The 13,489-nt window shown below is 33.6% G+C and overlaps 1 protein-coding gene across 1 annotated transcript in view; it reads left to right on the forward strand.

Moving 5' to 3' along the window:
- The window catches only part of LOC101978322 (cytochrome P450 2C18), a 32,506-nt gene that overhangs the window by 16,171 nt on the left and 2,846 nt on the right, over positions 1-13,489 (forward strand). Inside the window, exons 6-7 of the mRNA XM_005335308.3 lie at positions 3,833-3,974; positions 6,762-6,949. Coding sequence (XP_005335365.2) covers positions 3,833-3,974; positions 6,762-6,949 — 330 coding nt within the window. The remainder of the gene's footprint in view (positions 1-3,832; positions 3,975-6,761; positions 6,950-13,489) is intronic.

The raw sequence follows: 13,489 nt of genomic DNA on the forward strand, positions 1-13,489 counted from the left end.
GAGTTCTACGCACCAAGGACAAAATATAAACCCAAAGCCACACCCTAATGAACCTTCTCGCAGCTATCTATAATTTCTGCTCATCTGGAAAGATTTTCATTGATTTTTAATTCTGAAGGATAGTTTTGCCTGATATAGTAATTTTGATTGGCAATCTTTTTTTTTTTCAAGGCTGGGAATTCCATTTCCTCCTATCTTTTACTTTCTCAGCTAAGAAATCAGAAGTAATTCTGCCTTGATTACCTCTAATGTGACATGATATTATCTCTTGAGGCTTTTAAAAATTGTTTTTTTATGTTTCTTAGGTGTTTAAGTTTGATGAGTCCGGTAGAGGTTCTTATTTTATCTTTTTTATTTGGCTTTATTAATGTCCTCTATTTGGAACCTCTCTCTCTCCAAAGATATGAAAATTTCACTGAAAATGTTACGCATGTCCTTAACTTTTATCCCAGTTCCTTCTTTAATTCCAAAGTTTTCCCGGATTTCTTTATATTGTGAACTGGGTTTCTTTTCTTTTCTTTATTGCATTATTGCTGATTGGGTTTTAAAGTTCATACACTTTGTCTTAAATATCTAAAATTCTTCCTTTCACGTGGCATAATTCATTGGTGAGATTTTTAATGGAATATTGATTTGACTTGCTTAATTTTTTATTTTCAGAATTTCTATATATTCTTTATTTAAATTCTCTTGTTACTGAGATGCTCTTTCACTTCTTACATTTTCTCTCCTCTTTAGTTCCTTAGGCATACTTTGAATTCATTGACAATTTTAATCATCTAAATTTGTGAATTCAGTTATTGGTAAGTTACATACTTTTGTAGATGTCCTGTTATCCTTTTTGCTCATGTTATCTGGGGTCCTATTTTGTTCACCTGTTAAGAGGGTTTCCTCTTGCTGTTTTATGTGAGGGTCTTTCTAAGTAGTGATAATAAGCCCATGACTTAGCTTCCCCACATCTAATTATAATTTAAAAAGATTAATTCTATCATTGGTATCATTGGACCCCTTTGAAAGGAGAGAATCATCACTCCTACAATGGTAATTTAAGAGCAATCTAATGTTTACAGAAGTCATTACTAATCACTACAACTCTATTGACTAAAGAGTATTGGTTTATAATAGGCTGAGAAGATCAAGTGTTAATATTAGTATATTAAATTTCGTTGGAAAAATTGATAAATTAAAAATAAAGAAATTAGAATAAAAAGGAAAAAAAGAGGGTGTTGGAGGAAATGGAGACACAAGTTAAAATGAGGTGAATATAAAGGATGAAGGACATGATAAAGTAAAGGATATCAGAGAGAAGAAATGGTATATTAAGAGAGAATCCAATTAATTGACAAAATACATAAAATAATTCTGGCAAAACACAAAATTTGGGCAGACACTAGGACAGAGTATCAAGTAGTTGGTGCAACATCTGTCTTTTTGAAAATTTATTTTCCTTGCTCAGTTTTTTGAAATGGAGGTGTTCACCTCCAGAGTTTCAGTTGCAGAATCTCCTAGGAGGAAGAATGTTTTCCCTCATTCTGGTTTAGTGTCCCCTTTATGGCCAGACTGAGTCACAAAATGGGAACTCACCAACTGACTAAATAGTACAGCATAATTTGCTAATTGGTCTTGGGTAATCTATAAGCAAGTGTATCAAGACCCAGTTAAAAAAATCTGAAGTGAAGAAAGGGGGAAAATGAAAAAAAAATAGTGCAATATGAAAGACAAAGGTTAAATTTCAGGGATTTGTAGTTTAACACTTAAGAAATTCAAACATTATTTTTTTTAAAGCTTTCATGGTTTTCCTACTTAACTCTGTCCACTGGGGGATGCTGGGGAATTCTCCCATTCTAAATCAACCAATCAATCAATCTATCTATAATATGTATATATTTAATACATATATATACCCATTGTAATATGTGATATTATAATTTGTTATATTCTGTGCTGCAGTAATTCCCCCAAGCCCTCCTCTCTTTTCTACCTTTGCTCTACTTTATTGGTTTACCTTCTATTTCTTTTCTCTCTCTACCCTCTACCAATAAGCAAAAATATTAAACTTTTGACTTTCTGAGTCTGGCTATTTTTTAGTGTGATATTCTCTAGTTTCATTCATTGATCAAAAAATGTTACAATTCCATTTTTCTTTATGGCAGAACGAATATTGTGTATATTTATCACATTTTCTTTATCTTAATTAAAAATAAAAATCATAACTCTTTATTAGACTGTCAATTGAGGGGCATCTAGGATATTTCCATAACTTGGTCATTGTGAATTTCACCACTATCAACACAAGTATGCATGCATCACTATAGAATACTTACTTTAGTTCTTTTGTGTAAATACCAAAGAGTAGAAGAGCTGAATCATATGAAGTTTCCATTCCTGTTTTATGCAGATCTGTATACTGCTTTGCAAAGTGATAATACCAATTTTCAGTCTCGCTAAAAACATGAGTGTACCTATCCCCTGATATCCTCCAAAGCAATTAATTTTATTTGTATTCTTGATAGTTAACATTCTAAGTGAAGTGTAATTAAATTTCAGTTTAACTTTGTCAGTTCCCTGATCATAAGAGATATTTAAACACACACACACACACACACACACACACACACACACATTGGCCATTTGCATTTCTTCTTTTGAGAAATGTCTGTTTGTTTGCCCATGGACTAATTGGGTCATCTGGTTGTTTGATATTAAGATTTTTTTTAGTTATTTATATATTCCAAATATTAATCCTTTTTCAGAAAAGTACCTGAAAAAAAATTTCTCCACTTCTGTTGGCTCTTCATGCTCCTGTTTTCTTTGCTGTGAAGAAGTTTTTTTAATTTAATGCCATGCTGTTTATTAATTCTTGGTTTTTCTCCTTGAGCTTTAGATATATTATTCAGGAAGTTGGTTTTTTGTGCCAATGTGTTAGAATCCTAACCTAACATTAGATTTTCTGTGAGCCATTTCAGAGTTTCTGGTCTAATTCCTATATCAATTATCCACTTTGAGTTTACTTTTGTGGAAGGTGAATTATAGTAATCAGTTTTCATTCATCTACTTATGGAAATCCAGTTTCTCATCATTACTTATTAAAATAATATCTTTTCTGCAACATGTTTTTGGCAGCCTTTTCAAGTACCAGATGACTGTGTCTATGTGCATTTGTCACTGTGTCTTTAATTCTGAATCATTGTTCTTCATGTCTGCAAATACCATGCTTTCATCAGAGACTCGTGTGTCTTCCATTTTCCTTCACTACGTGTTATAGATTTCATGTGATTTGTTCCCTCCAAAACATATGTTGAATGTAGCAGTGTTGAGAGGTGCTGGCAAAAAATAAACCTCTATTTTTTATAAATCACCCAGTTTCTTGTAGTCTGATATAGCAATGACAACAACAAAAGAAGTAAAATATTGTACTTATACTAGCTTTTATGTTCACGATTAAATCTTGAATTCTCAAAATAATTTTTGTCTTACCTATACTGTGTCTATATTTTGAGTAGAAACAAGAAAAGAGAAGTGGCACCAACAGACACTTGCTTGTATTTTATTGATAAGAAATACATTGCATGTCCTTCCTAGTTACGAAATGGATGGTGAACAGAATATTTAGGTAACAAGGTTCAAGAGGGTAAGAAATGGAGATTTGGTCAATTAATCTGTAATTTACCATATCACACAGTACCTTTTTATAGTATTTTATAACACTTTAATAACATTGTATTATTTTGTGTCTATGTTGACTTAACTTTATAACTATCTGATTTCTTTTGAAGTTATTATAATTATGTACTAAATTATTTGTGAAATAAGTACATTAAATTATTTCTAGGAAAAGAACAAGCCACAGACTGAATTTACCACTGAAGCCTTAGTAAGCCTTTTGAATGATCTGTTTGGAGCTGGAACAGAGACAACAAGCACTACTCTGAGATATGGACTCCTGCTCCTGTTGAAGCACACAGAGGTCACAGGTATAACTGCAGATGGTGAGCAGGGTGCATTTCACTGCAGAAATTTGAAAAAACCACTGCTAATGTCCTCTGTCTTATTTCTCTTAAAAACTTTCTTTAGTGAAATTTCAGTGCCGCTTGTTATGATTAATCCAAAGATAATGAAGGGATAAAAAATAAGAGAACATTGCACAATACGGGACAGTGACTGAGAGAAGTGAAGGACAGCATGGGCAGTAGCAAGGCAGTGGAGCTCTGGTCATGTCTGCATCCCTCTGGGAAATGATTGCAGCATGCAACAGCCAGCATGAGTTGGCCTAAGACTGCATGTTGGACTTCCTAAGGAGAAGCCACTTGGATTATTCTGAGGGTTCTTGCAAGATTTCTGTGGAATTCTTTTCTTATTCTGAAAACGTCATGCTCTAGTTCTAGATCAGGAAAATCAATTCTTTATTGGAGTATAAATAGAAGCTTTAGAAAGTTAATGAGGTGGCAGGGATATTACTATAGACTGAGAAGTTTTCTAAAAGTTTAGAACACTAAACTTTATTTTTGAAATTGTTGCTACTTAGAAGGTGTACCTAAAGGATTTCATTATTCCAGAAGTGTGTTTCCATTAATTTTGTCTTTTTTGAGCAACTCTATTTAGAAACGTACCTTTAAAGAGTTCGAGTAATGCATAGCAGATTACAAGCAAACACCATCTTTTCCTGTTTCAAAACCCCATTGTAAAGTAATCACAAATGAGAGTTACTCCTTTTATGGGAAAAGAGGAAAAGAGATAACAGCCAACAAAACTTCAACAAATTTCTGAAACACAGAGAACACAGGAAGGGACGTAACTTAGCAGAGAGTATCAAGCTATATCTTCTATGTCAGAAGAAAAAGTTGTATTAGTGTAGAAAAGCCAATCTGTGTACCTAAAAATATCCATAAAGTTCAGCATTTAGAAACACCACATGTCAAACAAATTAGGGGAAATTGAGGCAAAAAATAGGAGTCCCTCTATGCTCCAGTGCCCTCCTCTACAACCTCTTTTATCAGTTAAATGTTTTCTCTCATAAGAAGAGAGATTTACACTCTAGAGAAACTGATGCTAGCAGGTCCTGTAATCAATTTTAGAACATCAAAGTCATGTTAAAAATTATATAAACATCAGAATTAAGCCATATATTATTTTCATAATATTATGAATTAGAAGGGTATTAGAGTTCTAAAGAGCAACTGTTATTTTGTATGTTAATAGAAAATGTAAGACCATATGTGGTGGCACAAGCTTAGAATTCCACCTATTATGAGGTTGAAGCAGGAAGTTGAGGCAAATTCAAGGCTAGAGTAGGCCGGCATCTTTCAAAATAAAACAAAAGGTCTGTGGGTGTGGCTCAAAGAAAGAGGATCTGGGTCAATCCCCAGGACAAATAAAACAACACAAAACACAAAAACAAAAACCACTACCGAAACCAACCAAACTATCAAAAAACAATCCCCAAACAACAGCAAAACCAAAACATCAACAAAAAGAAAGGAAAAATGTTTTTACATCCATCTTTGTTACAAAATGTATCCCCCTTTTTCTCTTTCACAGAAAGATACTAGAGTATATGCTCCATCCAAATATTCAAAATCAAGGCAGAGGTAGTCACAGGTTCCTGGGATCAAGATACCATATGTATAAGAAGGGGAGTTTAAAGGAATTCCTGGGAACTAGGCCTAGGAAACAACCAATTGTCCATATTAAATAGATAAAGCAGGTGTAATCAAAGGAAAGTAAAATAAAAGAGAAAATTTGAAACATTTAGTAAATTATTACTAGGAGTTTGAAACATCAACCTAAGCGTATGGATACAATATAAGCAACTACAAAATTAGGAATTGGTATATGTTGTTCAAATATAGGTTAAACATATGCAATGAATGAAACATATACTGTTACTTTACAGGACAAAATTGATTATGCAGTCATAATGTTGTAACAAAATATATTTATATAATAAAAAATTGTGATCAATATATATAGGAGTAGAGAGTGAAAATATGTCAGCTATGTGAGTGTATATATTTATTTGTGGTATGTATTTTGCATGGAGTAGATTTGGATCTTAATGTTTCTTATGAGGAACTCATTAAAAATTGTCTAAACTTGGATAAATCAAGGAACCAAAATATATAATTATTCAAAAATAAGAACATTTCAGAAGAAATTTTTTAAATGATTCAAAAAGTCTACAATTAAGGAATGAGTGACTGAAAAGGGTCCCACAGAAAAACACAAACACACTCATACACAAATATACACATGCACAGAGACATGCATACATATAGATCCATTAGTAGAATTTAATTTTATAATGTCATATATTATTTTGGTGTAAAATTATGTTTCTTCTTGTTTTTCTATCCATGATGATATTAATTATTTAATTACTTATGTGATGACTTGATTTTTGAAACTTTTCATAGTTTCTATTTCTATTTGCTATCATATATGCTAGAATGTTAGGCTTATATAAGTTTATAGATATATTTTAATACCTAGCTTATAGGAGAGTCATGAATGTATGTGACTCCTATATACTTATGTGTATGTATATATGTGTTTTTATATGTGTATCAATACTTGTTGATAAGTATTGATAAATAGAGAAAGTATTATGGTGATCTTTTTACATGTACAGAAGTGCTTGTTGCATATAAGTCATGTCTATAATAACTTTTGGATACACACACAATGCCTCACATAACCCTGAATTATTTTAAGAAATATATTATTTTTCTCTTTTCCATTTGTTCTTATTTGTTTCTTACCAGCTAAAGTCAAGGAAGAGATTGACCGTGTGATTGGCAGACACCGCAGTCCCTGCATGCAGGACAGGAGCAGTATGCCCTACACAGAAGCTGTCCTGCATGAGATCCAGAGATACATTGACCTTGTTCCAACCAATACACCCCATGCAGTGACCTGTGACATTAATTTCAGAAACTACTTCATTCCCAAGGTAAGATTCTTTTTCTCACATGGAAGTCCCCATCTTTGCTGTGTGGCCCTAGTCCTTGCCAACACAGGATAACAGAAGTACAAAACTCACCCATGCAGCACCTTGATGGACTCAGTGCTAGACCAGACTAGGTCATGAGGCTCCATAACTGCTCCTGACATCCAGCAAGGGGAACTCTCCTGATTTCTTCTGCTCTTTCAAGTTTGTTTTGTCTACTCTCAACTGTGTGTATTTCCAAACAAATTTTAGAATCAGTTTGTGAATTTTCTAAAACACTCTCCAGGGATATTTTTCAGCATACTATTAAATCTGTAAATCAGTTTGGAAAGAATTGGCATCTTGACATGTTGAATATTTCAGTTAAAGAACATTGTGTATGTTCTCATTTTCTTTCAGTTTTTAAAATTTTTTTCCAATAATGTTTTGTTTTTAATAGAGTGGTTTCTATACTTTTTGGGAATTTTTTTTATTGATTGTTCAAAACATTACAGAGCTCATGATATATCATCTTTCATACATTTGACTCAATTGGGTTTTGAACTCCCATTTTTACCCTAAATACAGATTGCAGAATCACATCTGTTACATACTCACATTTTTACATAATGGCATATTAGTGACTGTTATATTCTGCTACCTTTCCTATCCCCTACTATCCACCCTCCCCTCCCCTCCCCTCCCATCTTCCCTCTCTACCTCCTCTGCTGTTGTTCAATTCTCTCCCTTTTTCCCCCTCCCCCTTGCCCCTCATAACCTCTTATAATTTTGTGTATCATTGAAGGTCTCCTACCATTTCCATATGCTTTCCCTTCTCTCTCACTTTCTCTCCCCCCATTCATCTTTGTTTACTGTTAGACTTTTCCTCATGCTCTTCCTTCCTGTTCTGTTCTTAGTTGCTCTCTTTATATCAAAGAAGACATTTGGCATTTGTTTTTTAGGGCTTGGCTAGCTTCACTTAGCATAATCTGCTCTAATGCCATCCATTTCCCTGCAAATTCTATGATTTTGTCATTTCTTAGTGCTGCATAATACTCCATTGTGTATAAATGCCACATTTTTTTTTATCCATTCATCTATTGAAGGGCATCTAGGTTGGTGCCACAGTCTAGCTATTGTGAATTGTGCTGCTCTAATCATTGATGTGGCCGTATCCCTATAGTGCGCTCTTTTAAGGTCCTCAGGGAATAGTCTGAGAAGGGCGATAGCTGGGTCAAATGGTGGATCCATTCCCAACTTTCCCAGGAATCTCCATACTGCTTTCCAAACTGGACTCACCATTTTGCAGTCCCACCAGCAGTGTACAAGTGTACCCTTTACCCCACATCCTCGCCAACACTTATTGTTGTTTGACTTCATAATGGCTGCCAATCTTACTGGAGTGAGATGGTATCTTAGGGTGGTTTTGATTTGCATTTCTCTGACTGCTAGAGATGGTGAGCATTTTTTCATGTACTTGTTGATTGATTGTATGTCCTCCTCTGAGAAGTGTCTGTTCAGGTCCTTGGCCCATTTGTTGATTGGATTATTTGTTATCTTATTGTTTAATTTTTTGAGTTCTTTGTACATTCTGGATATTAGGGCTCTATCTGAGGTGTGAGGGGTAAAAATTTGTTCCCAGGATGTAGGCTCTCTATTTACCTCTTTTATTGTTTCTCTTGCTGAGAAAAAACTTTTTTAGTTTAAGTAAGTCCCATTTGTTTATTCTTGTTATTAACTCTTGGGCTATGGGTGTCCTATTAAGGAATTTGGAGCCCGACCCCACAATATGTAGATTGTAGCCAACTTTTTCTTCTATCAGACGCAGTGTCTCTGATTTGATATCTAGCTCCTTGATCCATTTTGAGTTAACTTTTGTGGCTGGCGAGAGAAAAGGATTCAATTTCATTTTGTTGCATATGGATTTCCAATTTTCCCAGCACCATTTGTTGAAGATGCTATCCTTCCTCCATTGCATGTTTTTAGCCCCTTTATCAAATATAAGATAGTTGTAACTTTGTGGATTAGTCTCTGTGTCCTCTATTCTGTACCATTGGTCCACCTGCCTGTTTTGGTACCAGTACCATGCTGTTTTTGTTACTATTGCTTTGTAGTACAGTTTGAACTCTGGTATCGCTATACTTCCAGATTCACACTTCCTGCTTAGAATTGCTTTTGCTATTCTGGGTCTTTTGTTTTTCCATATGAATTTCATGATTGCTTTATCTATTTCTACAAGAAATGCCATTGGGATTTTGATTGGCATCGCATTAAACCTGTAGAGAACTTTGGGTAATATCGCCATTTTGATGATGTTGGTTCTGCCTATCCATGAATAGGGTACATTTTTCCATCTTCTGAGATCTTCTCTCTCTCTCTTTAGGGTTCTGTAGTTTTCATTGTATAAATCTTTCACCTCTTTTGTTAGGTTGATTCCCAAGTATCTTATTTTCTTTGAGGATATTGTGAATGGAGTGGTTTTCCTTATTTCCATTTCAGAGGTTTTAGTTTACAATAATCTATTATGTATCTTATAAATGGCCAGAAGAGACGAGTTCAAATGTTACCAAAGAAACAAAAGGTGATGAAAATGCTACTTGCCCTGATTTGATCATTATGCATGTATACATCACACCATAATCAGTACATTAAAAAAATTGTTCACCACTAAAAGGTCTGCAAAAAAATGCATTTTATTGCTGTCTCACAGAGTTGCCAATGTGGAACAGAGTTTGAGTGAATCAATTATATTCTTTTTTATTCCACTTTCTTTGAAATAATCATTTATTTTGCGAAAAATATTCATGTATTTTATTCTCTTATATAATATTATCCTACATTACCCCATTGGGAATATCATAAATATCTATAGTGCATACATCATAATACCTTTCTAAAATGTTAAATAGTCTAACAATGGAGCAATTTCACCTCTAAGACAGATGTTCATGCTTAATAACTGAATCAGAAAGGTTGAAGACAAAAAAACTGCCCTGTCTCCCCCCACACATCACATGCATATAATATTTCCTTTTAGTCTCTTCTAAATGAATTGGGTACTGCCTTCTGTCAACTGTATCCAATAAAATAAAACGTGAGGCAGCTACTTAGAAATGCAAGTTACCTTAATCTAAGAATTTATCTTACCTAAGAACAGGAAAGACTTCAGTATGAACTCTAGCTCTGCAACTCTTACTCTTGGGTAGATGTCCAATCCCTTTGAGTCTTGGCTTTCTCATTGGCACACTGTTGATAATGCATTATTTGCTTCATTATAATGCTGTAAGAATTCAGCCAGGTAATATATACAAAATAAAAGGTAATACTAGGAGAATTTGGTTTTGTCCGCATCACTGATGCAGCCAAAAGGCTGAAAAGAAAACATGTGTTGATGAAGTTATGTATAAATTACCACTTTCATCTGCTGTTGGCAGGATTCTAACAGGTACACCCATTTTGAAGAATAATTTGGCAGTATATATTAAAATAAAAAATGTGTAAGTCAGGCACAGTGGTATGTACCTATAATCATAGCAATTCAGGAAGTTGAGACAGGAGGATTGCAATTTCAAAGCAAAACTCTATCTCAAATAATAAAAAAAATAAAAATAACTGGACCTGGGAATATAGCTCAGTTGTTAAGCACCCCTCATTTACATCTCTGGTACCTATTAAAAAATTCAAAACAAATATAAAATGTATATACTATAATGTGGAAAGTCTAAATTTTGGCATATACTCCATGTGCAAATAGGAATATCCAATATGTTCTCATTACATAGTTGCTTGTCACAAAGAAATCTTACAAATTGCCTAATGCTTATCAGCAGTGTAATAGTACATTTGTGTTATTCAGGATATATACTGTGGATGTATATATCCTGATATCAACATATCTAAAATTTTTTTATTGAATACAAAATGAAAATACATTGGAATATCTGCTAGTTGGATGAAAAAATAGCAAAGTAAGAAGTTGCATAATCCTGTTACATAGAGATCTACTTGCTTTACATGCATAGATTAATTATGAAGAAATATATTACTAATTGGTGGCAATAGTTGTTTCTGAAAAGTCCAAATTATGTTCTGTGGTAAAGTGAGAGGGAGACTTATTTTTCACCATATATTCATTTTGATACAATGCCTTATTCTATTTTTATTTCTTTATTTGTGTTTTTTAGTTATACATGAGTGTAGGTTGTATTTTGGGTGCCCTACAACAGAAGAGTGGATAAAGAAAATGTGATATATATACACACAATGGAATATTACTCAGTCTATTTTATTTTTAATGGAGTTCTAAGTAATGTGATGTAATATAAAATTCCCTCTCTCTTTTAGTTTCGTTGGTGCTGGTGATCAAACCCAGGACCTTGGGCATGCTAAGCAAGCATTCTGCTATTGAGCTATATCCCCAGTCTATAACTGACTCTCTTATGGGTACAGTCCACTGAGTTATGACAAATACATGCGGTGATGTAACCCCACAACAATTAAGTTATAAAATATTGCTGGGCATGATGGTGTATAACTGTAAAGTCTGCTACTCAGGAGGCTGAGGCAAGAAGATTGCTTGTGCCCACAAGTTTGAAATCAGCCTAGACAGCATAGTGAGACACTGTGTCTATGTAATATGTCCATTACCACATAAAGTTTCTTCATCCTCCTACTACAATCAATCATACTTCCTCACTTCCAGGCCCTGGTGATCACAGATCTGCTTTCCGTACCTATGGTTGGATTTATCACAAAAGTCATATGATAGAATATGACAAAACAATACAGAATCAAATTTTTTTTTATCTCTGGCAGTTTTGCCTTCATTTATTCTTTCTCCAATACTCTTCTTATATAGAACTAAGCTTCTTTTAAAAATTTTTTATTGACGTATGATAATTTTACAGAATAGAGTATTTCATTGTGGCTGATTCATGCATGCACATAACAATAACATCAATTTCACTCCCCAGTACCTTCCTGTGCCCTCCCCTCCTCCTCCCCTGATGCCTTCCTTATACACTGCTGGTCTCTCAAATATTTTCATGTATCTCTGTGTTTTTTTAATGTAACAGAACCTGTTTTAGATTCATTTTCATTTTTATGTATTAATGGTTCATTCTATTTTATTACTGATCTCTGTTCCATTACAATGAATACCATGAATGTTGTTTTTTTTTCACTCATAAGGAGATGAAAAATTTTGGTTGTTTTTAGCTTTTTTTAAAAAAAAAATATAGTCAATATGAACATTTGTGTAAAAATGTTGAGGTGTAATATATTTCCTTTTCTATTGAGTAAATACCTAAGACTGAGATTATTGCATAATTTTTAACTTTATGCTAAACTGATAGAATCATTTTTTTCTTTTATAACTTGTGCTTTATTTCATACATTAAAAAGGGTATTTCCTGGCACAGGATTGCACAATTTATACTTCTTTTTTAAATTTTAATAACCCTAGCTCCTGCAATTAAGTTGTTGATTTATTTCAGATTAATTATTGGTAATATCAAATAATGCTTATGAAACATGTTCCTTTGTTTTCTTCTCATTTTCTTGAGACAAGATTTCTCTATGTTTCCCAGTCTGGCTCCAAACTCCTGGGTTCAAGCAATCTTAATTCCTTAGCCTTCATAACAGCGGGGGCTACAAGCACATGACACCATGCCCAGCCTATCAGTTTCTCTATGAAAAGTGCCCAGTTCTTCTAAAATTTTTGAAGACATATCTGTCTTTATATCCTCAGGAAACATTTGTATCTTCAGGAACCACCACATGATCTGATACTCCCCTCCTCGGCATTTTTACTAAAGACTTAAAGTCAGCATACTAAAGTGATACATGCACCATTTATGTAGCAGCATTATCCACAAAAGTCAACATAAGATCCAGGTTGAATATCCATCAACAGATGAATGAATAAAGAATATGTGATACATATGCACAGTAGAGTTTTATTTATTCATAAAAAATGTAATTATGTCATTTTCAGGAAAACACACAGAAGCTGAGAGCATTATGTTAAGCAAAATATGAAACTCAGAAAGTCAAGGGACATTGTCTCCTGCTATCTGTATAAGTTAGAGAAAATGAATAGGAAAAAAATCTATAGGAGATCTCATTACAATTGATGAAAATCAGTGGAGAAGACAAAAGGATCTGAGGGGGAGTTTAGAGGCGAGGAAAAGGAGAAGTACTAGGAAAGGATACTGACCAAATTATACTATTAAATCATGTGCAAGTCTAAATGTAAAATAAAAAAATCCCACTGTATGTGTAATTGTAATGTACCAAAAAATGGGGAAAAATAAACATCCTCACTTACTCACTAAAACAAAAATGGAATACTTAAAAAACTTTAGCCTTAATTGATGATCTTCACCAAATTGTTGAAAATTATGCTTACTTTAAATTTAGCATTGCTTTTGCATTAGGGGGTGGAAACCTAGGATTTATGTGAAAAAGGACACCCCCACATTTCTAAGGAGAACCAAACATTGTGACCATGTCAAACATTCAGTTGTTTTTTGCCGTACTTTTTATTATCTCAGAATCATCTTA

This window comes from Ictidomys tridecemlineatus, chromosome 1 (genome assembly GCF_052094955.1).
Source record: "Ictidomys tridecemlineatus isolate mIctTri1 chromosome 1, mIctTri1.hap1, whole genome shotgun sequence".
In the NCBI taxonomy this organism is placed as follows: Eukaryota; Metazoa; Chordata; class Mammalia; order Rodentia; family Sciuridae; genus Ictidomys; species Ictidomys tridecemlineatus.